The 27,900-nt window shown below is 36.4% G+C and overlaps 1 protein-coding gene across 1 annotated transcript in view; it reads right to left on the bottom strand.

Moving 5' to 3' along the window:
- The window catches only part of OPHN1 (oligophrenin 1), a 354,031-nt gene that overhangs the window by 202,113 nt on the left and 124,018 nt on the right, over positions 1–27,900 (bottom strand). Inside the window, exons 12-15 of the mRNA XM_049767407.1 lie at positions 25,679–25,757; positions 10,967–11,000; positions 10,439–10,501; positions 3,083–3,157 (exon numbers count right to left, since the gene is read on the bottom strand). Coding sequence (XP_049623364.1) covers positions 3,083–3,157; positions 10,439–10,501; positions 10,967–11,000; positions 25,679–25,757 — 251 coding nt within the window. The remainder of the gene's footprint in view (positions 1–3,082; positions 3,158–10,438; positions 10,502–10,966; positions 11,001–25,678; positions 25,758–27,900) is intronic.

Genomic DNA, 27,900 nt, shown 5'->3' on the forward strand with positions numbered 1-27,900 from the left:
CCTCCTCATAAATTATTTCACTTAGCACAATATATTCCATGTCCATCCATGTAAAAGAAAATTTAATGACCTCATCTCTTCTGATGGCTGCATAGTAATCCATTGTATATATGTACCACAGTTTCTTTAGCCACTAATCTGTTTTCAGGCATCTGAGCTTTTTCATATCCTGCTATTGTAAATAGAGCTGCAATGAACACTGGTATTTGAAAGACATTTTTGTGCTGTGTTATTGTGTTCCTAGGTGATATCCCTAAGAGTGGTATTGCTAGAACTTGAGATCAATTTCCAGATTTTGAGGAATCTACATATTGTTTTCCATAAAGGCTGAACAAAACAGCTTGCCCACCAGCGGTGAATGAGAATTCCTTTCTCCCCAGTTCTTACCTGCATTGATTGTTCCTTGTGTAGATGTCTGGTTTGTCTTTTGGTATGTCTTGTCTTAATGTAGTTCTTTCAGTATCTTTTAAGGCTGATTTTGAGTCTGTAGAGTTTCTAAGCTCCTGTTTATCCATAAAGCTATGTATACTCCCTTCAAACCTAAAAGAGAGTCTAGCTGGGTGCAGTATTCTAGGCAAAGCAATCATTTCATTGACTTTTGTCACTATATCCTACAACTGCCTTCAGGCCTTGAGGATTTCTTTTGGCAGGTCTGCTGGAAAACTTAAGGATGCTCCTTTGAATGTAATTTCCATTTTTTGATCTTGATGCTTTCAGTTCTCTATCCCTATCTGTGGGAATCGTCATTGTGACTAGAATATGTCTTGGGGTGTTTTTCTTAAGGATTCTTATAGCTGGTACTCTTTGTGCATGCAGGATTTGGTTGCATGCCATCTTTAGCTCTGGGAGTTTCTCAGCAATGATGTCCTTGACTCTTGATTCTTCCTGGGGATATTCTTCCTGGGTCTCTGGGACTCCAATGATTTTCATGTTGTTTCTGCTGAGTTTATCAAGAACTTCTGATTTTGAGCCTGTAAAGTTTCTAAGCTCCTATTTATCCATAAAGTTATGTATACTTCCTTCAAACCTAAAAGAGAGCCTGGCTGGGTGCAGTATTCTAGGCAAAGCATTCATTTCATTGAGTTTTGTCACTATATCCCACAACTGCCTTCAGGCCTTGAGGATTTCTTTTGGCAGGTCTGCTGGAAACCTTAAGGATGCTCCTTTGAATGTAATTTCCATTTTTGATCTTGCTACTTTCCGTTCTCTATCCCTATCTGTTGGAATCGTCATTGTGACTAGGATGTGTCTTGGGGTGCTTTTCTTAAGGATTCTTATAGCTGGTACTCTTTGCGCATGCAGGATTTGGTTGCATACCATCTTTAGCTCTGGGAGTTTCTCTGCAATGATGTCCTTCACTCTTGATTCTTCCTGGGGATTTTCTTCCTGGGTCTCTGGGACTCCAATGATTGTCATGTTGTTTCTGCTGAATTTATCAAAGACTTCTATTTTCATCTGTTCACATTCTTTGAGTATTTTTCCATTGCCTGAACATTTGCTTTAGGGTTCTTCTTTAATCCCTTCTATGCTCTATGGAGTTGTTCTGTGTCTCATATTCCAGCTCACTGAATCTCTACTTAGCTGTTGTAACTCTGTTGGAGAGCTTTTCCATTGAGGTTTTCATTTTGTCTACTGAATTTTTCAGTCCGATTATTTCAGTTTGGAGTTTTCTGATTTTTATTTTTATGGTCGTTTCAGCTAGATCTATGCTTTCTTTGAGTTCTAGGAATATCCTCCATATTTCTTCTATAAACTCCTTATCTGAGAGGCTAACTGCTGTTTGGTACTTTTCAGATCATCAGAGATGCCATCTTAATTCTCTATGCAAGCTTTGCCCTGTTATGTTTCCTCCTTGTTACACTGCTTGTAGTGCGGTTTTTACTATGCGTAGTGATGGGTTCAGGTCTAGAAGAGGCGCATGGCTGTGAAGCGGCATGGCCACACTCCTCTGGTTCCACCCTTTGTGGGTGGAGATAGCCTATCTTGTGCTTTCTTGGCTTCCTCAAGCAAGTAAGCAGGAAACAGGGCAGGACTCAAAGCAGCAGCATTTTATTTTGTCCCATTTTTTTTGCCCAAACACAGGGCAGGAATCAGCCCTCACCCTTCGTTGGTGGAGACTCTGTACACTGTGCTAATCTTAAGGGAATTATATTCACTAGGGCCTTTCTTTCTTGAATGCCTCATGCAAGAAAGCAGAAAACCAGACAGGAAGAAAAACAGTGGCCTTTTATACTGTCCCTTTTATGCCCAAACACACAGCAGAAATCAGCCTCCACTCTTCGTGTGCAGAGAGAGCTTACCTTGTGTGCACTATAATCTTGATAAAAATCAACCATTAAGAAGTGAGAAGTGACTGGGGGTAAATATATAATATTGAGAAAAAACAATATTTAAAAGAACTAATAAAAGTAATATCAAATACATAATACTAGATGTTAGAAAAATTAGTATACTTTCAGAAATAATTTGTTAAGAGAATTGGTAAAAAAAAAAGGGGGGGGGAGTAATCATGAAAAGGGACAAAAAAGAATCAGAGGTGTTCATTGATATAAAAAGATACATTCTAAACCTGGTCAGGAAATTTCCTGTGAGGTAGCTAGCAAATTAGCCATATTCATAGATTTTTATTCCTTGTTTATTTTTTGTGTTATTTTGGACCACACCCATGGTGATCATAATTTTTCCTGACTGTGCACTCAGAAATGCATACTGGCTGGCTCAGAGTAGCAAATCGGATATCGGTGATTGAATCCAGGTTGGCCATGTGCAAGGCCAATGTGCTATACTTTATGCTATAGCTATGGCCCCAGATTCAAAGTCTTGAAGGTCAATAGTATATGAAGAAGGAGAGTTCAGTAATTTATTCAAGGAAAGACTGTCTCTCATCGAAGATAGGCATTTTGTATTTGATGATATTTATTGTAAGATATACTATCAAGAATACAAGAGATAACATTCAATACTGTCTCTCCAGACTTGGAGATGGGCTGGTTTATGGTTTCAAGAAAGAAGGTAATTTCCATTATTCTCCTTATAAAATACAAATACATCCTAGTATCAATTATGAAATTAAAATTATTACCAAAAAAGGCATTCAGCAGCTTCTGAACCTGAATATTGCTGCCCACAGTACGGTACAATCCCTCTGTCTTGATTCCTAGAGAAAAAATAAATCAGGTTAGTTTATTAAGGAAGTAAAGCTTGTGTATATCTCAGTGTATAGAAATAAGTAAGTATAATTATATATATATATATATATATATATATATATATATATGCATGCTGGGTTCTATCAATCACATGAAATAAAATGTCTCTCTACTCTACAAGTTCTTCAACCTCCCATCCATCAGGAGTTATTGATTCATCTCCCCAAACTAGCCATTAATATGAAGATAAAAAAAATCCATTCTATAACAAGTAGGAAAACATGGCTAGGTGGGTAGCAGTAAATCACTGAAAATTTAATTGTCATCTTGTAAATAAACTAGAAACTAATTGAAAAAAGAAAATATCAACCTTCTTGTTGTCCCCCAAACATTGGTATCAATGAGAAAAAAGATTTGAAGAAAAGAGCGATTTGCGCAAAGAAAAAGATTAGAGTATTTCACTAGTATAAAAGAAGCTTCGGTCATATACTAGACATGACACATTCCAAATATTATCTGCATAAAAGACTATGATTCAAGGTAAAAATATTCATTTCATTTTTTTTCTGAGGCTAGCTTTTCCATCCAACAATTCTTAAAATAGTATGTACTAAAAATGTAGTCACCATTTCTACACCAGGCCAGCCTCATAGACTCACTCTATTCTTATATGAGATATAAATAAAACCTTAAAAAATCATGGTAACACAAGTCATGAAGCTGAAAGCTGGAAATATCATGGGGAGAGGGTGGGTTTAGGAGTCGAACATGGGGAGAGGGTGGGTTTAGGAGTCACACTGCCAAAGTCATCCCTGCCACATCCAGTATCCAACATCACTGCTTCACCAATGGCCCTGCTGAATCACTAATTTATGGCTCTATACAAAGGCACTAAAACTCAAGGTATGTTGGCATTTGGGTTGATATTATTGGGGCTTTTGTTGGAAGTGGCCATGCAACAACTTCATTTTAGTACTTTCTTCCCCAGAGTAGCACACCAATTTATATGTCAATGTGTAGCTGAACACACTTAATATCTGAAGAAAAATAAAGAAACACAATGGTGAGCTAGCAACAAGAACTTACTAAACCTTCTGACAATGAATTAATAGCCTTATTAAAGATTCAAAACCTTCACAAATTTGCTTGCCACTGTACATTTTTTAATTCTTCTCTTCCTTCGTTTTTTCATTATTTTATTTTTTAAAAATTTAATTTTACTTGAGGAAAATAATATATTACAATTAACTGTGTCAACTATGTGATACCTGATCTTTAAATAAAGTGAATTGAAAATGTAAAATAGTATGCACTGTAACAGAAAATAAACTCTTTTTTGTTTATGATTAAACTTTCATGGTATACTTGGAGAATGAGAAGTAATATTTAAGAATATTTTATGAGATTTTTAAAAAATAGTGCTTTGCATAGAGGGTAGTAGGGTGAGAGGGAAACTGGAGACATCAGTGAAAGAAAGTATAAAATGATGAAGAGATGGGTGTTGGAATATCGAAAACTACAACTCAAAAAATAACTTAAAAAAAGAGTGAATGGTGCCTGTTCCACTGTTCAGAATAAACTCAGCAGGAGAGATGACCAGCTGTATGGTGAGTTTACCTCACCCCCATAGAGACTATACCAGAGCCAGAAGAAACCCAGTAGAAGTTCTGAAGAACAGCATGGTAAGACCACAATTCTTTAGGAAGCAGCAGTGAACTTCACATGACCTATCACCCATAAGGGACACAATGAGACCTGCACATTCTCTAATTCAATGAACCCCAGCAGAACATGTAGAAGATACTATACCACAAAGAACATAATGGGGAAAACAATACAAGACTCCAGCATGCTTAGAGAATAATGGTGTATTGTCTGAATACCCAACAAGTATCAGCCACATATATAGCCTTTCCTGCAAAATTTTTAGAGAGGAAATCTAGAGAATGTTCAAAGAAGTCAAATATACCATGGAATGAAACAAAAATAATATAAAGAATATAAAAATAAAAATAAAACTGAAATAACAGGATTGAAAAACTTGATGGGCAAAATTTAAATCTCACTGCAAAGCCTCACCAGCAGAGTAACAGCTACTAAGTCAGAATTAGTGAACTGGAAGATGAGCTATATAGCACCTCTTTACAACAGAAGAGGTTGAAAAAAAAGCTTTAATATAAACATCAGATGATGGAAACAACCTGAGAGAAGGTTAGCAGATAAAATAGAAGACTGGAATAAACTCAATAAAAAAAAAAAAAACATAAGAATAATTGGAGTCCCAGAGGACTAGGAAGAAAATCACCATTAGGAAGAAAATCACCATTGAAAAATCACAATCACCCGAAGAGTTAGCACAGCGGCGTTTGCCTTGCAAGCAGCCGATCCAGGACCAAAGGTGGTTAGTTCGAATCCCGGTGTCCCATATGGTCCCCCGTGCATGCCAGGAGCTATTTCTGAGCAGACAGCCAGGAGTAACCTCTGAGCAACACCGGGTGTGGGCCAAAAACCAAAAAAAAAAAAAAAAAAGAAAAAAAGAAAAAAAAAGAAAAATCACAATCAAGGACATCATTAAAGAGGAACTCCCTGGGGCCGGAGCGGTGGCAATAGAGGTAAGGCCTTGCAAGCACTAGCCGAGTACAGATGGCAGTTCGATTCCTTCCGCATCCCATATGTCCCCCCAAGCCAGGAGTGATTTCTGAGTGCATAGCCAGGAGTAACCCAGAGCGTCAAATGGTGTGGCTCCCAAGACACAAAACCAAAAAAGAGAGAGAGAGAGAAACTCCCCGAGCTAAAGAGAACATGCAAACAAATACTGCATACCAGAAGTACCAGTTAAAAGACATCCAAAGAAAACCACAAGACATACTCAAGTCACAATAATGAATGCCACAGATAGAGATGGAATACTGAAGGGATCAAGATCTGCAAAGGAAAATTACATACAAAAGAGCAACCATATTTGATACAAGCAAACATAGAGACCTGAATGCAATGGAAGGAAATAGTGACAAAACTCAAAATGAATGACTCACCCAAGCAGAATTACATTCAGATTTCAAGAATATAGACCTGCACAGATGAACAAAGGCTCAGAAAATTTACATACTAGAGAAACTGAAGAGCAGAAAAACAAATATGAAAGAATGAAGGCCACATACAAGCCATCACAGTTGCATCAGTAGTGTTAAAAAGGACAGAAATAAATATTCAAACCAAAGGCAACAACAATGGAATCAAGAGACCCAAATTGTAACACTCTAAAATTAAAATAGGCCTGTTAAACTGGTAGGTCGGAGGGCATGGGCAGTGGTACATAATGCACCTGGCAAATATTAAAGGATGGATGTGGAAACTGTTGCTGAAATTGGCCCTGATTCATTGTATCTGAAACTCAACTGTGAAGGACTTTGTCAGTTGCATGGTTTCAATAAAATTAATATTTTAAAAAATTGACTCATAATAGTATGCTATAGATTCTAAGAAAAAGCCTAAATTATTCTCTCATTCAAACCATTATGGTGAAATGAAAAAGGGTTTTTGTAAAGCCTATTGTAAAAATTCAGCAAGACATTTGTTTAAATTTGATGATCAAGACGTTTAATAAATCTCCACTTCATCATGAAATCTCCAGCAGCTTATATTCTCTTTTATATTAGAGACCTGCAGCAATGGACACAGCAGTCTATATTGAGCAGGTATTCAAATAACTCTTTATAGATATCTATAATAATGTTTTAATACTTTTAATCACAGTTAAAAATGAAGATTGCATTTGGATGCCATGGACCTCATTACAGTGCTCATTATAAGAAGAATTTAGTGTTATAATATTAATGTCTATAATAACTTTTTATTAATTTTGTTCAGAATGGTTCTTAGAGATATAGGTTAGAATCCCTAGTCTCACATTACAGTGTTTTATTAGACTCCAAATAGAGTGCTCATTATATCTTGACAATGTTCTAATTTATTCTTTTTCTATTCGATTACACCTGCTAATAGGGTCTAATGTTTATGCTTACAAAATCTTACTACAGTGTTCATTCATTGAGTATGTTTTTGCAATTTAATTTTAATTCAAGCATGTTTACTGTTACATAATTCCAATATTTTTGTTTACTTTCAGGAATGCGTAAGACTAGTTAGATGATACTTCTTGGTGAAGATTCCTTTTACAGTGCTCATTACCATATTACTTAGTATATACTAGATTAAAAATTATGATTGTTTTGGGGATGTTCTGTACACAATGTAAGCTTTTTCAGCAAATTTTACACTCAACAATGACGATTTCCCTTTAAAAAGGAAGTGCTCTGGCCCATAACACTTGGGTCAGTTTTTCAACTGCAACCTATGGATTGCTCTTCATTGTCTTATTATGTGAATTTGTACATTATGTGGTGGTCATCTATGTCTTCCAAATGTCCATCTGTATTATACATGTCTGTTGCATATAGTGCTTCCCCCACGTTTGTATATATACATATATATAACATTTTTTTCTCACATGCTTGCCACTTTTTACAAATTCTTTTCTATCCTTTTGATCTCTCACTGATTTGTTATTTCTCCTACCTCCCTTTTCCTTGGACTGTTGCTCACTACTGTTTTCAGCTGTAGAGAGACCCTCGGTTTAAGGACATTTCCTAATCTTGGACATCTGTGAGCCATTTTTCAGACTCAAGTACCACATTGCATGCTGGATCTGTGTTCTGGATTTTATCTCCTCTGACTATTCCGAAAGAATTTAAGGGGATATGTATATTTCGTTTGTATATGTCCTGTGGTGTAGTTTTCTAATAGGTATAGTCTTATTCTGTATTTCCTTATGTAGATGTAGTTTTCCTCCAAATCCTTTTTTGGATTTGTTTAGTAGGAAATTCAAGAAGATAAGTTTGTCTTCAGTTCTGAGTTTAAGTTAGAACAAGGTTATAGAGATTTTTTAGTTTGTTATATTTACCATGTATGCAATGGTAGTGTTCTTAGGCATTCTTTTTGCATAGGCACATTAAAATAGGGGAAATTTAACATATAGAAACTTTTTATCTAATACATATAAAAACTCATAAATTTTTATTGCAGGAGAGACTTTCACCCTGAGCATTTGTCATAATGACTTGACTTAGGCTTCATCCGATTGGACATTGGCTGTTCACCCCCAAACCTGAGATTCCATCTTGGGACTGGCACATTTTTCTGCATCAGCACCAAAATTCGAACTTCTATCTTGGAAGCTAATGTTGCCTCTGCACTGACTTACTCCAGTGTGGTTCATATGACTTGAAAACATCAACAATTCGCTTTCAGGGTGGGTTTCCTTGCCTCACCACCTAATGTTGTGAAACACAAGGAGATACTTCATAACACCCTGACTTTAAAATAAAATCTATAAACAAACAAAGATCTCTAATTACGGAAGCCTGATTGTACAACCGTGATTGCGAAGAATGTTTTCTGGAACCAAGAAGAAAGACTTTGGTGTTTACCAACTTAGTATGCTTAGAGCCTTTTTTGGTCTTGTGGTAGGATATCCATGGTTTAGGGACACCTCCTTTTAGACCAAAAAGATTTTTTCTATTTTTCAAACTTTTGCTGTGTCTATGCAAAAAACTGTAACCCCTTTTCATCTTTTAGATAGGGGCTCCTGCCTTTTTGTTGAACTTTGGTACATGAATTACTTTGTTTTACCACATATTTCTATTAATTAAAAAGTAACAATTAGTAAAAAGAAGATGGATGGCAATATTTTCTCTCTTAAATTATACTACAAAGTAATACTCATTAAAACAGCATGGTATAATAAAAACAGACCCTCACATCCATGGAATAGACTTTAGGATTCTGAGAATCACCAAGACATGCAATCAAATAATCTTTGATAAAGAAGCAAGAAACAAAAGTGGAGCATAGACAGTCTCTTCAAAAAGTGGCATTGGGACAACTGGTCAGCCATAGGCAAAAAGCCAACTTAGACATCTCTTTAGCTTCATGCATAAAGGTCAATTCAAAACGGAAGACTTTGATATCAGACTTGAAACTATAAGGTGTATAGAAGAAAAGTTAGGCAAAATACTCTATGACATTGAGACTAAAGGCATCTTCAAGGAGAAAAAACATGGTCCAAGCAAGTTGGTCTACAGTAAACTGAGAAACTTCTGCACTTTAAAAGAAACAGTAATTAGGACCAAAGGCCATCAAATCTTGGGAGAAAATATTCATTTAATACAATCACATAAGGGGCTAACATCTAAGATCCACAAAGTTTTGATCAAAACAAGAAAATAATACCCAACCCCATCCAAAAATGGGGAGAAGAAATGAACAGACATTTCCTCTAAAAAAAATCAGATGGCCAATATGCACATAAATAAATGCTCCACATCGTTAGTTATCAGAAAGTGGCAAATTAAAACAACAATAAAATATCTCACACCACAGAGACTGGCCCACTTCACAAAGAACAAGAACAACCAGTTCTGGAACGGGTGGGTCAAGTAAGAAACTCTCACACAGTACCAGTGGGAATGCAATTTAGTCTACCCTTACTGGAAAACAATATGGATATTCCTCAAAAAAGTGGAAATTGAGCTCCTATATTATCTAGCAATAACACTACTAGGGATATACACTAGGAACACAAAAACAAAAAAAATGCCCTTTGCACTACTAAGTTCTTTACAGTGCTATTTACAATAAAAGACAAATAAAAAGAAAAATAAAAGACAGTATGATAATAATATTCAAAGACAATAAAGATTAGGGCTGGAAGGACCAACTCATGATAAAAAATTTACTACAAAATGTGATGAGTGCAGTTAGAGCACTAAATTCACTAACAACTACTGTGACAATAATTTTAAGATAGAGAAGAATGTATGTCCCAGAGATAGGCAGTGGGTGGGGCAGGAGGGAAATGGGGAATAGTGGTGGTGGGAAAGTTACACTGGTGTATATGGTCCCTCTAGCCAGGAGCAATTTTTGAGTGCAGAGCCAGGAATAACTCTCGAGTGCTGCTGGGTGTGGCCCAAAAATAAATATTAAAAAAACAAAAATAAATAAATAAATAAATTATTTTATCTTTAAAAGCATAAAATTTTCCAAATATGCTAGGAAAAATGCTTTAAATTTTTATAAATTTTTACAAAGTGTGCCTATCAATGTTTCTAAACAATCTTAATTCTTACAATGTGTGACAGACCAACACACAATAACATAGAGAAAGTGTAAAACAGCAAATTCAGCTTAACCCAATTCAATTACTAAATGGATTTGAGTTAACAGCTTACCTTTGGTCTCAATTACATTGATGCATTTTCTAACAAACTGGAATCCCACTTCATTCAGTTCCACTGATTTAAGCAAAGGAAAGTATAATTAGATTCTGCTGCAATATACCTCATCTATTACCATTCAGTAATAATACTAATAAAATACTTATATGGCAATTTATATGAGTTTAGGGATACACAAATCATCAAGTTAAAATGGAAGAATTATTTTATTCAGAGGCAGGTAGGGATGTTTTTTCTGAAAAAAAAATTTAGTTAACTTGCTGCCTTATGTGTACATTAGGCATGAGATACTTCAAATGTAAAATGTTAGAATGGAAAACACATATCTATATTTTACTAGTGATATACCTACCATAAACCAAAAAGTTACTTGTTACTTCAATAAAGAGATACATTGTTCAAGAATAAATTTCATTTCGTGCACATAAACATTCTCATTAGTATTATAAATCCCTGTTTATATTAATATTGTGATGAAAACATAGAAAACATATAGTGCAGTAGAACAGAAATTTGACTTACTCTCTTTCTGTTTTGATACTGGGCTGTGATAGATCTATAAAAGAAAAGAAACAGTTATATATTGTAAATTATATACATAGGGCACTATTAGATTAAACCTTATTTTATCCAAAACAAAGAATTCCCAGCCTCCTGCTTCCCCGACACCCAACCCTTTGGACATATAGAGGCCCACACTGACTGGATTAGCTAAAGATAGGTTTATTTGTGTGTCACTCTCTACCCTTACCACTGTGGTTTGTAATGGAGCTGGTGAATAAAGGGAGGTTGGTTTGGCAGTCTTGAAATTATCAGATTGAAATCCGCCCAACCCCATGCTTTTCATTCTTATGCTGGCCTTGGGTTATTTCACGGGGAAAAGCTATTCCAAAATCTATTATCCTGGGGTTGGATTATAGCAAGTGGAGTATTATATATGGCGCCCAGATCAAAGACCTGAGAAAAGAAACCTCAAGACAGGACAAAAAAATACACCTATCCTCCAACCCTACTATGGCCCAGTACTCCTGGCATAAGTTTTTATTGCCTTTTGGTATTATTCTCATACTAAGTCTTTTAATATGCCACAAATCAGTGTGATCATTTGTTGACAATTACCTTCTGACTCATTTCACTCAACACGAGTGAACTCAATGCTCCAAGTCTATCATGTATAAACAGATTGTAGGACTTGGTTTTTTATCATGGCTGCATAGTCATAAAGAATTACACTCTGTTCTTGTGCAATGGATTGTTTCCAGATACTAGCTAGTGTGAACAATGCTACAATAAATATAGTAATTCAGATGACTTTTTTGCATTGTGCTTTTGAGCCCCCTGGTATATTCTCACGAGCAGTATTTCTGGGTCAAATGCAAGCTCAAATTCCATATTTTTGAGGAATTCTCCACAATGTTTCTCAAGAAGGCTGAACCAGTGTACAGTCTCATGAATTTCAATGGGGATCCATTAAAATGAAAATACTCTCTAAAACATTGTTCAGATTCAATACTATCCTTATAACTATACACATGATATTTTCAAAGAAATATTTTAAACACTCGCAAAATTTATATAGAATAAACCCCCAAATACCTAAAAGAAACCTTAGAAAAAATGAGAGGATCACTGTCCCCAACTTAAACTGTACTATGAGTAGTGATTAAAATGGCATGGTATTGGAATAAAAAAACAAACCTCGGATCAACGGAATAGTTATCATAAGAAATATCCGGATTTCAGTCCTTTTCACTTTGTTGAAGCTTTTTGTGTTCCACCATATGGTCTAGTTGTAGAATGTACCAAGTGTGCTGGAGAAGAATGTGTATTCAGATTTTTGAGAATAAAAAGCCCAATAAATATCTACTATACTATAACGATCTCTTACATTTCTTACTTCAAAGCAAATAGATTTTATACTGCTCACTCTAGTTGCCTACAGGTCTTAGATATTTACATATGAACACTTAGCATGGTGTGAAAGAACATGAGAGCAAGGATAGAGAATAGATTTTCTCAAGTATACCTAGGTAATTAACATTAATGTTAAACTTGAAATGTTTCATTCTCGACCTCTTACCACAAAAATGAATTCATGGTGTTTCTCCCTGAAAATTCAAGACTATGTATGAAATAAATATAAGCATATACTGAGTAATATGAAATATCAAGATAGTAATATGAAAAATACTGAAACGAATTATTTGACATAAAGTTTACTTTGGCGGTACCTTTAACTAATCATAAAATAAAGATAATATCTCCTCAATAATATATACTTCTTATTTTCATATTTCTTTTTTCTGTGATAAAATTTTTTTCTTTATTTAAACATCTTGATTACATAAATAATTGTGATAAGGTTTCAGTCATGTAAAGAACACCCCCCTAACCAGTGCAACATTCCCACCATCAAGATCCCAAATCTCCCTCCATCCCACCCCACCCCCACCTGTACTCCACACAGGCTTTCCAGTTCCCTCATTCATTCACATGATTATAGTAATTCTGTGTGCATTTATTTCTATAGCTGCACTCACCACAATTTGTGGTGACCTTCATGAAGTGAGCTAGAAGTTCCAGCCCTCCTCTCATTGTCTCTGAGGATTGTTGCAAAAATGACTTTTATTTTTCTTAAAACCCATAGATGAGTGAGACAATTCCGTGTATCTCTCTCTCCCTCTGACTTTTCACTCAGCATGATAGATTCTATATACATCCATGTATAGGAAAATTTCATGACTTAATCTCTCTTGAAGGCTGCATAATATTCCATTGTGTATATGTACCATAGTTTCTTTATCCATTCGTCTGTTGAAGGGCATCTTGGTTGTTTCACTATTGTGAATAGTGCTGCAATATAGATGTGAGGAAGGGGTTTTTGTATTGTATTCTTATGTTCTTAGGGTATATCCCTAGGAGTGGAATAGCTGGGTCAAATGGGAGCTCAATTTTCAGATTTTGGAGGAATCTCCATATCGCTTTCCAAAAAGGTTGGACTAGACAGCATTCCCACCAGCAGTGGATAAGAGTTCCTATCTCACCACATTCCCGCCAGCACTGATTGTTCTCATTCTTTGTGATGTGGGCCAAACTCTGTGGTGTGAGGCGGTATCTCATCAGTGTTTTGATTTGCATCTCCCTGATGATTACTGATAAGGAGCATTTTTTATGTGCTTTTGGTCATTTGTATTTTTTTTAATCAAAGTGTATATTCATTTCTACTCCCCATTTTTTGATGGCATTAGATGTTTTTTTCTTGTAAAGTTCTGTCAGTGGTCTGTATATTTTGGATATTAGTCCCTTATCTGATGGGTGTTGGGTGAATAGTTTATCCCACTTGGTGGGTGACTCTTGTATCCTGGGCACTATTTCTTTTGAGGTGCAGAAGCTTCTCCGTTTAATGTATTCCCATCCGTTGATCTCTGCTTCCACTTGTTTAGAAAGTGCTGTTTCCTCCTTGAAGAAGCCTTTAGTCTAAATGTCATAGAGTGTTTTACCGACGTGTTGTTCTATATACCTTATGGTATCAGCTCTGATATCAAGGTCTTTAATCCATTTGGATTTTACCTTCATACATAATGTTATCTGGGGATCTATGTTCGCTTTTTGGCAAGTGGCTAATCAGTTCTGCCAGCACCACTTGTTGAAGAGGTTTTCCTTGCCCCACTTAGGATTTCTAGCTCCTTTTTCAAAAATTAGGTATTTGCATGTCTGGGGGACAATGTCTGAGAACTCAAGCCTATTCCACTGATCTGAGGGTCTGTCTTTATTCCAGTACCACGCTGTTTTGATAACTATTACTTTGTAGTACAGTTTAAAGTTGGGGAAAGGAATGCCTCCCACTTTCCTTTTCTCTAGGAGTGTCTTAGCTATTCGAGGGTGTTTACCTTTCCAAATGAACTTGTTTGATTCATTTCTTTGAAGAATGTCATGGGTATTTTTTAGGTTCTTTATAGCACAAAAAATTATTTTATTTTATTTATTTTTTGGGTAATTCACAATAGGATTTAATTCACAAAAACAGAAAATCAAAAGCATTAGTGACTATAAACATTGATTTTTACTTAATGTTAAATGCTTTATCGTTGACAACAAAGTAGCTTTAGAGTCATCACAGATGCCTGACTGTTATAAAATGCATACTAGACATTTTGTTAATATAATTAAAGTAATTTTTCTCCGTACTTTTATTACCACACAAAGGAACAGAAAACTACTAATACTGATTTACAGAATTTTACTAGTGTTTTCTGCTATAAAATACTTCAACATATCATCACATATTGTATAATAACAATAGCTTTTTACGCAGAAAAAAATATTATAGTTCTAGAAGGAATGGGCTAATTTAAAATCCATATAAATAATACACATGACACATTCTGAAGACACACAATAATTATATCTCAATAATCTTCAAAATGCTGAGGTTTGGGCACACAGAGACAGGACAGTGGTGTTTGCCTTGCAAGCAGCCGATCCAGAACCTAAGGTGGTTGGTTCGAATCCCGGTGTCCCATATGGTCCCCCGTGCCTGCCCGGAGCTATTTCTGAGCAGACAAACTGGAGTAACCCCTGAGCACCAGCGGGTGTGACGCAAAAAACAAACAAACAAAAATGCTGAGGTTCGAATTTTCTATAATTCTATACCCAGGACAGGCAATGTGCTGATCTCTGTGAAGCATCCTGCCTTTCAGGCATCACTGACGTGTTATTTTTAAATAAATTCTTTATTATATTTATTTAAACAACTTTATTACATACATGATTGAGTTTGGGTTTCAGTCATGTAAAGAACACCACCCATGACCAGTGCAACATTCCATCACCAATATCCCAAATCTACCTCCTCCCCAACCAAACCCCGCCTGTAATCTATACAGGCTTTCTATTTCCCTCGTGCATTCTCATTATTAGGATAGTTCAAAACGTAGTTATTTTTCTAACTAAACTCATCCCTGTTTGTGGTCAGCTTCATAAGGTCAATATAACTTCCAGCTCGTTTCACTTTCATGTCTGAAAGATATTATTGCAAGAATGTCTTTCATTTTTCTTAAAACGCATAGATGAGTGAGACAATTCTGCATCTTTCTCTCTATGACTTATTTCATTCAGCATAATAGATTCCATGTACATCCATGTATAGGAAAATTTCATGACTTCATCTCTCCTGACAGCTGCATAATATTCCATTGTGTATATGTACCACATTTTCTTTAGCCATTCATCTGTTGAAGAGTATCTTGGCTGTTTCCAGAGTCTTGCTATGGTAAATAGTGCTGCAATGAATATAGGTGTAAGGAAGAGATTTTTCTATTGTATTTTTGTGTTCCTAGGGTATATTCCTAGGAGTAGTATAGCTGGGTCGTAAGGGAGCACAATTTCCAGTTTTTGGAGGAATCTCCATATTGCTTTCCATTAAAGTTGAACTAGATGGCCTTCCCACCAGGAGTGGATAAGAGTTCCTTTCCCTACACATCCACGCCAACACTGCTTGTTCTCATTCTTTGTGATGTGTGCCAATCTCTGGGGTGTGAAGTGGTAACTCATAGATGTTTTTATTTGGATCTCCCTGATGATTAGTGATGTGGAGCTTTTTTTCAAGTGTCTTTTGGCCATTTGTATTTCTTCTTTGTCAAAGTGTCTGTTCAATTCTTCTTCCTAACGTTTGGTGGGATTAGATGTTTTTTCTTGTAAGGTTCTGTCAGTGCCTCTTATATTTTGGAGATTATCCCCTTGTCTGATGGGTATTGGGTGAATAGTTTCTCCCACTCAGTGGGGGGCTCATGTATCCTGGGCACTATTTTTTGAGGTGCAGAAGCTTCTCAGTTTAATATATTCCCATCTGTTAATATCTGCTTTCACTTCTTGGAGAGTGCAGTTTCCTCTTTTAAGATGCCTTTAGTCTCAATGTCTGGAGTGTTTCTTTTCACCAATTTTTGTTCTATGTATCTTATAATTTTGGGTCTGATAACGAGGTCTTTCATCCATTTGGATTTAACCTTCATACATGATGCTAGCGGGAGGTCTAAATTCAATTTTTTTGCAAGTGGCTAGCCAGTTTTGCCAACACCACATGTTGAAGAGGCTTTCTTTGTTCCATTTAGGATTTCTTGCTTCTTTATCAAAAATTAGGTGATTGTATGTCTGGGGAACATTCTCTGAGTATTCAAGCCTATTCGACTGATCTAAGGGCCTGTCTTTATTCCAATAACATGCTGTTATGATAACTATTGCTTTGTAGTACAATTTAAAGATGGGGAAAGTAATTCCTCCCATATTCCTTTTCCCAATGATTGCTTTAGCTATTCGAGGGTGTTTATTGTTCCAAATGAATTTCAAAAGTGCCTGATCCACTTCTTCGAAGAAGGTCATGGACATCTTTAGAGGGATCACATTAAATCTGTACAATGCTTTGGGGAGTTTTTCCATTTTAATTATGTTAATCCTGCCAATCCATGAGCGCGGTATGTGTTTCCATTTCCCCATGTCCTCTAGTATTTCTTGGAGCAGAGTTTTATAGTTTCCTTTGTATAAGACATCCACATATTTACTCAGTTGATTCCAAGATATATGAGTTTGTGTGGCACTATTGTGAATGGGGTTTTTTTCTTTTCTTTTTCTTTTTTTTTTTTTCTTTTTGGTTTTTGGACCACCCCGGCGATGCTCAGGGGTTACTCCTGGCTGTCTGCTCAGAAATAGCTCCTGGCAGGCACAGGGGACCATATGGGACACCAGAATTTGAACCAACCACCTTAGGTCCTGGATCGGCTGCTTTCAAGGCAAACACCTCTGTGCTATCTCTCCGGGCCCACTTTTTTTGTTTGTTTTCTTAATGTCCATTTCTTCCTTATTACTATTGGTGTATAGAAAGGCCACTGATTTTTGTGTGTTAATTTTGTAACCTGCCACCTTGCTATATGAGTCTATAGTTTCTAGAAGCTTTTTCATAAAGACTTTAGGGTTTTCTAGGTAGAGTATCATGTCATCTGCAAGCAGCGAGAGCTTGACTTCTTCCTTTCCTATCTGGATTCCCTTGATATCTTTTTCTTGCCTAATCGCTATAGCAAGTACTTCCAGTGCTATGTTGAATAGGAGTGGTAAGAGAGGATAGCCTTGTCTTGTGCCAGAATTTAGAGGAAAGGCTTTCAGTTTTTCTCCATTGAGGACAATATTTGCCTCTGGCTTGTGGTAGATGGCCTTAACTATACTGAGAATGGTTCCTTCCAATCCCATCTTGCTGAGAGTTTTGATCAAGAATGGGTGTTGGAACTTATCAAATGCTTTCTCTGTGTCTATTCATATGATCATGTGATTTCTATTTTTCTTGTTGTTGATGTTGTGTATTATGTTGATAGATTTACGGATGTTAAACCAGCCTTGCATTTCTGAGATAAAACCTACTTGATCATAGTGGATGATCTTCTTAATGAGGCATTGAATCCTGTTTGCCAGGATTTTGCTGAGGATCTTTGCATCTGTATTCATCAGTGATATTGCTCTGTAATTTTCTTTTTTGGTAGGATCTCTTGTCTGGTTTAGGTATCAAGGTGATGTTGGCTTCATAAAAGCTATTTGGAAGTGTTCCTGTTTTTTCGATTTCATGAAAGAATCTTGCCAGGATTGGCAAAAGTTCCTCTTGAAATGTTTGAAAGAATTCATTAGTAAATCCATCTGGGACTGGACTTTTGTCTTTGGGCAGACATTTGATTACTGTCTTGATTTCCTCAATAGTGATGGGTGTGTTTAGATATGCTACATCCTCTTCATTCAACTATGGAAGATTATGAGAGACCAAAATTTTATCCATTTCTTACAGGTTTTCATTTTTAGTTTCATAGAGTTTCTCAAAGTAGCTTCTGATTACCCTTTGGATCTCTACCATATCAGTACTGATCTCTCCTTTTTCATTCTTAATATGAGTTATCAAGTTTCTCTCTCTCTTTCTTTGTTAGTTTCCCAGAGGTCTATCAATCTTGTTCATTTTTTCAAAGAACCAACTTCTGCCTTCGTTGATCTTTTGAATAGTTTTTTAGTTTTCCACTTCATTGAGTTCTGCTTTCAGCTTTGTTATTTCCTCCTGTCTTCCTATTTTTGGTTCCTTTTTTGTAATTTTCTCATTTTTTGAGCTGTGTCATTAAGATATTCAGGTATGCCCCTTCTTCCTTTCTGATGTGTGCTTGTATATTGTGCTTGTCTAGATTGTGTGCTTGTAAATTTTTTCTCTCAGGACTGCTTTTAATGTGTCCCATATATTCTGGCAGTTTGTGTCTTCATTATCATTTGTTTCCAGGAAAGTTTTGATTTCCTTTTTGATTTCTTATCGGACCCACTAGTTGTTCAGTAGCAGGTTGTTTAATTTCCAATTGTTAAAGTTTTTCTTCTGTGCAGCTTTGTAGTTCACATCTAATTTCAGAATCTTGTGGTCAGCAAAGTTAGCCTCTTGATTTTATGGAAGTATGTTTTATGTGTCTATTTTGGAGAATGACCCATGTACATTGGAAAAGAATGTGTATCCAGGTTTTTTGGGATGGAGTGTTCTGCATATATCTACTAGTCCTCTTTCTTCCATAATGCTTTTCAGGGCTAGTATTATTTAAATATTTCTAAAATGATTAAGTTACAGTATATGTTTTAGTTTTTACAGTATATATTCTTTAAATATAGTCTCCTTTAAAATGTTTTTGCCTTTTCAAACAAAAGTAAACAAACTGTGAATATCATTAGTGCATTTGAAATGACTTTACGAAAGTGTTACAAAAATTAATAAACCCTATATATTTTGTGAGTTTATCCTTGAATAGGTTATATCAAATGAACAGATTTTTTATGATATCTAGCTTTGATTCAACATAAAATTGATAAAATTTTATTTAAAATAGATTTTTAAATGTCAACCTCTGAAATTGTGCAGATAGTGAGATCTCTAAATACAGAGGTCTAATTGTATCACCCTGGATGGAGCAGAAGCCTTCCCAACACCAAAACAGCACCACCGGGAGAGTAAATGATCCTGAACAGAGTCTATGGTTGATCCCATGACAATATAATCCACGAGCAGAGAAACCCCATATCTCTTAGGCCAAGAGAATTCCTTTTCGAATGATCCCAATATTTACTGTGTCAGGGCAGGACTGAAAAAAAAAAAAGCAAAAAGCACAAAACACTGTTTATTTTTTATATATTATTTTTTTATCTTCATGTACTATTATTATTATTATTTTTATTCACCTATATATTTTTGATCGATTTCTTTGTTTTGGTGTGGTTATTGAAGTTTTGCCCCACTTGTACTTATTTTTTTTCTCTTCTTTTCTTTCTTTATGTGCTCTGCCATGTTTCTTATCTCAAGACCATGGCGGTTTTTGGTTTTATTTTTTTGTGGTGCTTATCGTTATTATTGGAGACCTCACTAGATATTTGACACTTCTTTTTGTAGTGATGGAGTGTTTCACCTTCTTTTTCTCCTTCGTCTCATAAACCGATGACGAGAGCCCCTAGAAGAATTCCGCTTATTTTCAGCGTATTAGACTTTTACCCCAGTTTATTACTTTTCTCTTCTTCAAACTAAACCATGTAACTTGAACTAGCTAGTCCTGCCTCCCAATTAGAGGGGGAAATAAGGGACGCACCAGGACCAAACAGGTGCAAGACTACTAAGTAGTACACTAGGTACAGAGGGGACCACAAATTCTAGCAGCCCTGGGGGTGAGGGAAGAGGATATGGGAGATAGGACAAAAACGGAGGTGTAGTGAGGACAAACTGGTGATAGGAATCCCCCCTGATTTTATGTAATATGTACCAAAAATATTATTGTAAACAATAGTAAACCACTATGATCAAAATAAAAATTATAGTAAAATTTTTTATTTAAAATAGATTTTTGAAATGTCAACAAAATGATGTTGATATGAATGCCATTCACTGTAAAATTGTTCTCCACAAATAGTTATCTTCACCCTTCAATCTTTAAAAGTGAAAGGAATAGCCAGCTTGAGGAATTCACTAACCACATTCTGAGCCTCCTAATATATTTTTAGATAAAAAAAAAAACCAAGAATATAATTGGTCTTTTATCAAAAATTAGGTGATTATATGTCTGGGAAACATTTTCTGAGTATTCAAGCCTATTACACTGATCGAGGGCCTGTCCTTATTCCAATACCATGCTGTTTTGATAACTATTGCTTTGTAGTAAAGTTTAAAGTTGGGGAAAGTAATTCCTCCCATATTCTTTTTCCCAATGATTGCTTTAGCTATTTAGCTTTCTTAAAGCAGAGTTTTATAGTTTTCTTTATATACGTCCTTCACATTTTTAGTCAGTTGATTCCAAGATATTTGAGTTTGTGTGGCACTATTGTGAATGTGGTTCTTTTCTTAATGTCCATATATTCCTTAATACTATTGGTGTATAGAAAGGCCATTGATTTTTGTGTGTTAATTTTCTAGCCTGCCACCTTGCTATATTAGTCTATTGTTTCTAGAAGCTATTTCATAGAGACTTTACAGTTCTCTAAGTAGAGTACCATGTCATCTACAAACAGCGAGAGCTTGACTTCTTGCTTTCCTATCTGGATTCCCTTGATATCTTTTTCTTGCCTAATCGCTATAGCAAGTACTTCCAGTGCTATGTTGAATAGGAGTGGTGAGAGAGGACAAGGAAACATTTGAAACTACTTTTTTTGTGCCAGAACTTAGGGGAAAGGCTTTCAATTTTTTCTCCATTGAAGACAATATTTGCCTCTGGCTCGTGGTAGATGGCCTAACTATATTGAGAAAGGTTCCTTCCATTCCCATCTTGTTGAGAGTTTTGATCAAGCATGGGTGTTGGACCTTATCAAATGCTTTCTCTGTGTCTATTCATATGATCATGTGATTTCTATTATTCTTGTTGTTGATGTTGTGTATTATGTTGACAGATTTACGATGTTAATCCATCCTTATATTCCTGGGATGAAACCTACTTGATCGTAGTGGATGATCTTCTTAATGAGGCATTGAATCCTATTTGCCAGGATTTTGTTGAGGATCTTTGCATCTGTATTCATCAGTGATATTTGTTTTTCTTTTTTGGTAATTTTCTTTTTTGGTAGAATCAATGTCTGGTTTAGGTATCAAGGTGATGTTGGCTTCAAAAAAGCTATTTGGAAGTGTTCCTGTTTTTTTCAATTTCATGAAAGAGTCTTGGCAGGATTGGTAGAAGTTCCTCTTGAAAGGTTAGAAAGAATTCATTAGTAAATCCATCTGGCCTGGACTATTGTTTTTGGGCAGATATTTGATTACTGTCTTAATTTCCTCAATAGTGATGGGTGTGTTTATATATGCTACATCTTCTTCATTCAACTGTGGAAGATTATATGTGTCCAAAAATTTATCCATTTCTTCCAGGTTTTCATTTTCAGTGGCATAGTTTCAAAAAGTAGTTTCTGATTACCCTTTGTCCTGGAGTTAGTGCCATCTTTATATTGAAGTTTGGAGTGTCTGTTGGTCAATCTTGTCTTAAAGTAGGCCGTTCAGTTTTTCTTTTAAGAATGGTTTTGAGTCTGTAAAGTTCCTGAGCTGTTGTTTGTCTGTGAAACCATGTATTGTTCCTTCAAACCTGAAAGTGACTTTTGCTGGGTGCAGTATTTTAGGCGAAGCATTTATTTCATTTAGTTTTTCACTAGCTCCCACCACTGCCTTCTGGCCATGAGTGTTTCCGGTGACAGGTATGCAGTAAATCTCAAATGTTTCCTTGAATGTAATTTCTCTTTTCAATCTTGATGCTTTCAGAATTCTGTCTCTATCTGTGGGATTCATCATTGTGACTAGAATGTGTCTTGGGGTGTTTTTTCTGGGGTCTTTTAGTTGGTACTCTTTCGGCATGCAGGATTTGATTGCATTATTCATTAGCTCTATAGAGGAGTTTATCTTGAATGATGTTCTTGACCGTTGATTCTTCCTGGAGATTTTCTTCTTGGGTCTCTGGGACTTCAATGATTCTTAAGTTGTTTCTGTTGAGCTTATCATAGACTTCTATTTTCATCTTTTCCCATTCTTTGAGTAATTTTTCCATTGTTTGATCATTTGCTTTAAGGCTTTTTTCCAATTTCTTCTGCTGTATGGAGTTGTTATTCATCTCATCTTCCAGTGTACTAAATCTATTCTCAGCTGCTGTTAACCCGTGGGAAAGCTCAACCATGTTTTTCTTCAATTCATCTACTGAGTTTTTCAGACCTGTTATTTGACCTGAAATTTCAGTTTGGAGTTTTCTGATTTCTATCTTCATATTCTCTTGATTCTTATTAGTGTTCTCTTCTATACTTTCTTTGAGTTCTTTGAACATCTTCCATATTGCACCTTTAAACTCCTTACGTGAGAGACTGACTAGTTGGTTGGTCATGTTCAAGTCATCAGAGTTGCCATCTTCATTCTCTGTGTCTGGCACTGGCCTGCGTTGCTACTCATTGTCACACTTGTATTGTGGGTTTTTCTACGTGTTGTGGTTGTATTCATTGGCTAAATGATGTGCACAGCCGGGAAGCGAAGCATAGAGACCGTGTTCCTTTGGCTCCACCCTTTCAGGGCTTGTAAACTCACCTCCAGGGAAGGTTCCTGGGAAAGCGAGCTGTCCACAGATAAGCCAGATACAGGATGAAATCAGGCCACAAATGGAGCACAGCACAGAAGACAGACAGATAGGTGTACTGGCATCTGAGTTCCAGCAGAATTCAGCAGCTTCCCCTTTCTGGGCTTGTAAACTCACCTCCATGGAAGGCTCCAGGGAATGCAAGCCGTCTGCAGATGAGCCACACACAGGATGAAATCAGGCCGAGAATGGAGCACAGCACAGAAGACAGGCAGATGTGGTGCCGTCATCTAAGTTCCAGCAGAGTTCCTGAATTCTGTCTCTCACTCTGAAGCAGGCAGGATCACCGGCAGTAACGCTGATGAAATCCAGTCTCAGGCAGCTGGAAACCACATGGCCCAATGGTTTCTGTGCCCTTCTGATTCCCAGCAGAAACCAGCAGGAATCAGTGTGTGTACATTCCGAACCACCTCTGAAGCAGGCAGGATCATCGGCGGAATGCTGATGAAATCCAGTCTCAGGCAGCTGGAAACCGCATAGCCCAAGATTGCTTCTGTGCCCTTCTGACTCCCAGCAGAAAACAGCAGGAATCTGTGTGTGTACGTCCCGACCCACCTCTGAAGCAGGAGCTATATTCTTCCTTGATGTGAAAATTATATATGGCACGTGCTGGGTAGGTAGCACAGCAAAACACTTGCATGTATGAGACCTGGATTTAATCCTGGGCACTTTTGATCAGTCCTGTAAACCCAGCAAACATGCTCTGTGCTCAGAAATCGATCCAGGCTGGGTTCTTTCACATGATTTTTTAAAAATAACTTTATTAAGCAGGTGACATACAGTTTATTAAAGTTCATACAGTGAGAAGAAAACTGATTCTCCGAAGGGTTGATTGAATTTTTCAAGGTCACACAACTGTTTAATGGCAGAACTAGTATTCAAATATAGAACTTTAAGATTCCACCACTAAGAATATGTTTTTCCAACTGTCATTTAAAAAAATCTACTAGAGGTCCCGGAGACATAGCACAGCGGCGTTTGCCTTGCAAGCAGCCGATCCAGGACCAAAGGTAGTTGGTTCGAATCCTGGTGTCCCATATGGTCCCCCGTGCCTGCCAGGAGCTATTTCTGAGCAGACAGCCAGGAGTAACTCCTGAGCAATGCCGGCTGTGGCCCAAAAACCAAAAAAAAAAAAAAAAAACTACTAGAAAGATACTGTAGAGAATAATTCATTTCCATTATATCTGACTGATTATCCTTTTTTTCTTTGAAAGTTATTAAACTTTTCATGGTATCACATATATTGTATATAACAGTGTTGTAAATATAGTTGTAAGTACATCTTGAAATACAGGTTAGCACTGCTAAAACATCCACTATATCCTTAAAATGTGGGGAGGTTTATGTATAAAAAATGAAGCAAAATCATTTTGAATAAATTGTTTCCTTAGTTTCTATTATTCAATATATGGTTATATTAATGTTAAAAAGCTTTGAAAAGTTTTAATTTATTGAGAGTACCTTATAGGCAAAATTGTAGTCTAAAACTAGAGCAATCCAGAAAGACCTGTATTATAGGCCTATATGATGCCACATATAAACAAGATTATGAGAGTAAGACAGATTTTTTATGTCCTTTCTGAACCTCAGATTGAGTCATTGGTTTAACAAGTGGTGACAAATAAAAGAATAGCTCTAGGACAGAGAAACCCCATATCTCTTAGGCGAAGTGAATTCCTTTTCGAATGACCCCAATATTTACTGTGCCAGGGCAGGAGGGAAAAACCAAAAAAAAAGCACAAAACATTGTTTATTTTTATATATTATTTTATCTTCATTTATTATTATTATTATTATTATTATTATTATTATTTACCTATCTATTTTTTTGGTCAATTTCTCTGTTTCGGTGTGATTATTGAAGTTGTTGTCCCCAGTTATACTTATTTTTTCTCTTCCTTTCTGTTCTTTCTTTATGTGCTATGTCATGTTTCTTATATCAAGACCATGGCGGGTTTTTTTTTTGTTTTGTTTTTGTTTGTGTTTTTGTGGTGCTTATTGTTATTGTTGGAGTCCTCGCTGGATATTTGACACTTCTTTTTCTACTGGTGGAGTGTTTCATCTTCTTTTTCTCCTTCGTCTCTCAAACCGATGATGAGAGCCTCTAGAAGAATTTCGCTTATTTTCGGTGTATTAGACTTTTACCCCAGTTTATTACTTTTCTCTTCTTCAAATAAAACCACGTAACTTGAACTAGCTAGTCCTTACACCCAATTAGAGGGGGAAATATGGGGAGGCACCAGGACCAAACAGGTGCAAGACTACTAAGTAGTAGGCTAGATACAGAGGGGACCACATATTCTAGCAACCCTGGGGGTGAGGGAAGAGGATATGGGAGGTAGGAAAAAAAAGAAGGTGTAGGGAGGACAATTTGGTGATGGGAATCCCCCCTGATTTTATGTAAATATGTACCTAAAATATTATTGTCAACAATATGTAAGCCACTATGATCAAAATAAAAATTATATTAAAAAAAAACAATAGCTCTAAAATTCAGGGTTTCAATTAACAATAAATTATCCTATATCCATTGGTATCACTAGAAGATTTTTATATTATGAACTTAATTGTTGAGCCTTCCCTCGTTTCTAAGGCAACTTACAGGTTCTTTCCCATCCATGGCCTCCATCCATAGCCTTCTATTAGCTTCTGAAAGGGCCTGCAAAGTTATAGGTCCAGACCTAAGGAAAAAAAAAAAAGTTCAATGCAGGATATTCAAATGAAAAAATGTGGTTTTTCAATGTAATCCCTTTCTTCCTGGTAAATACACACTAAGCAGACATAAATAATTCCAGTTATTCAAAAAATCTTTAATTTTTTTTAATTCTTTCAGTACTTTGTATATTTTTGATAGTATCCCCTTATCTGATGGGTATTGGGTGATTACTTTCTCTCATTCTGTGTGTGGCTTTTGTAGCCTAGGAACTATTTTCTTTGAGGTGTAGAGTCTTCCCAGTTTAGTATATTCCCATCTATTTATGTCTTTTTGGAGTGTGCTGTTTCCTCCTTGAAGGTGCCTTTAGTCTTAATGTCATGGTGTGGTTTAACTATGTGTTATTCTGTATGCATTATGGTTTCAGGCTTGATATCAAGGTCTTTAATACATTTTGATTTGACCTTTGTGCATGGTGTTAGCTGGGGGGTCTGAGTTTGCTTTTTTGCAAGTGGCTAACCAGTTGTGCCAATGCCACATGCTGAAGAGGCTTTCCTTGCTCTATTTATGATTTCTTGCCCCTTTATCAAAGATTAGTTGATTGTATGTCTGGGGAACATTATCTGAATACTCGTCTATTCCATTGATCTGACCATCTGCTGTTTTAGTAACTATTGCTTTGTAATACAATTTAAAATTAGGAAAAGTCATGCCTCCCATATTCCTTTTCCACAGGATTGCCTTTGTTATTCATGGGTGATTATTGTTCAAAATGAGTATCAGGAGTGTGTGATCCACTTCTTTGAAAAATGTCATGGATATACTTAGAGAGATTGCATTAAATCTGTGCAATGCTTTTGGAGTATTGCCATTTTAATTATATTTATCCTGTCAATTCACGAACAGGGTATGAGTGTCCATTTACTTGTGTTCTCTTTTATTTCTTGAAACATTGTTTTGTGTTTTCATTGTAGTAGTTCCTTCGCCTCTTTAGTTAAGTTGACTCCAAGATATTTGAGTTTGTGTGTCACTAATGTGAATAGATTCTGCTGTGTGACCTGAAACAGCGCAGACATACAGGACCTACTCCCTGCTGGACTGCAGCCTAGGATTTTAACCCTCATCACCATTGTTCCACGAGGATTCTTCATCAGAGGTAAGCAGTCCCGCCCACAGACAGTTAAACTGGTTTCTGCTGTGTGACGTGAAACACAGCAGACGTCTTGGGCATACTCTCTGCTGGCCTGTGGCCTGTAATTCTGATTATCTCCACCATTATTAAATGAGGGCTCTTCTTCAGAGGTGAGCAGTCCCGCCCACAAAGGGTGGAGCCAGAGGAGCGTGCACACATCTTCTAGCCAATGAAAACCATCAAAACAAGTAGAAAAATCCACAATAAAAACGTGACGGTAGGAAAACAAAGCAAGCCAATGCAAGGAACAGAGAATGTAGATGGCAACTCTGATGGCCCCAAAACTACCAATCGTATTCTTAGTCTCTCAGACATGGAACTGAGAGAAAAAATATTGAGGATGTTCATAGAACGCAAAGAAAGCATAGATTGAGCTGAATGGAAAACAAATAAGAATCAAGAAAAAATGAATATAGAAATCAGAAAACTCCAAACTGAAATAAAAGGTCTGAAAAATTCAGTAGACAAATTGAAAACCTCAAAGGAAAGTCTCTCTAACAGAGTAAGAGCAGCTGATGATAGAATTAGTACACTGGAAAATGAGATGCATAAACATCCATACAGAAGAGGAGACTGGAAAAAGCCTGAAAGCAAATGATCAGATAATGAAAAACTTACTCAAAAAATGTGAACAGATAAAAATATAAGTCTTTAATGAGCACAACCAAAACAACATGAAAATCATTAGAGTCTCAAAGACCCAGGAAGAAAATCCCCAGGAAGTATCAGCAGCCAAAGATATCACTGCAGAGAAACTCGCAGAGATAAAGACTGGATGCAACCAAATCCTGCATGACCAAAAAATACCACCTAAAAGAGATCCGAAGAAAAGCACCCCAAGACACAACCTAGTCACAATGACAAATACCACAGATAGGGATAGAACACTGAATGCAACAAGAACAAAAAGAGAAATTACATACAAAGGAGCATCCTTAACATTTATAGTAGACCTGTTGCAAGAAACCCTCAAGGTCAG

The sequence above is a fragment of the Suncus etruscus genome, chromosome X, assembly GCF_024139225.1.
Source record: "Suncus etruscus isolate mSunEtr1 chromosome X, mSunEtr1.pri.cur, whole genome shotgun sequence".
NCBI lineage: Eukaryota > Metazoa > Chordata > Mammalia > Eulipotyphla > Soricidae > Suncus > Suncus etruscus.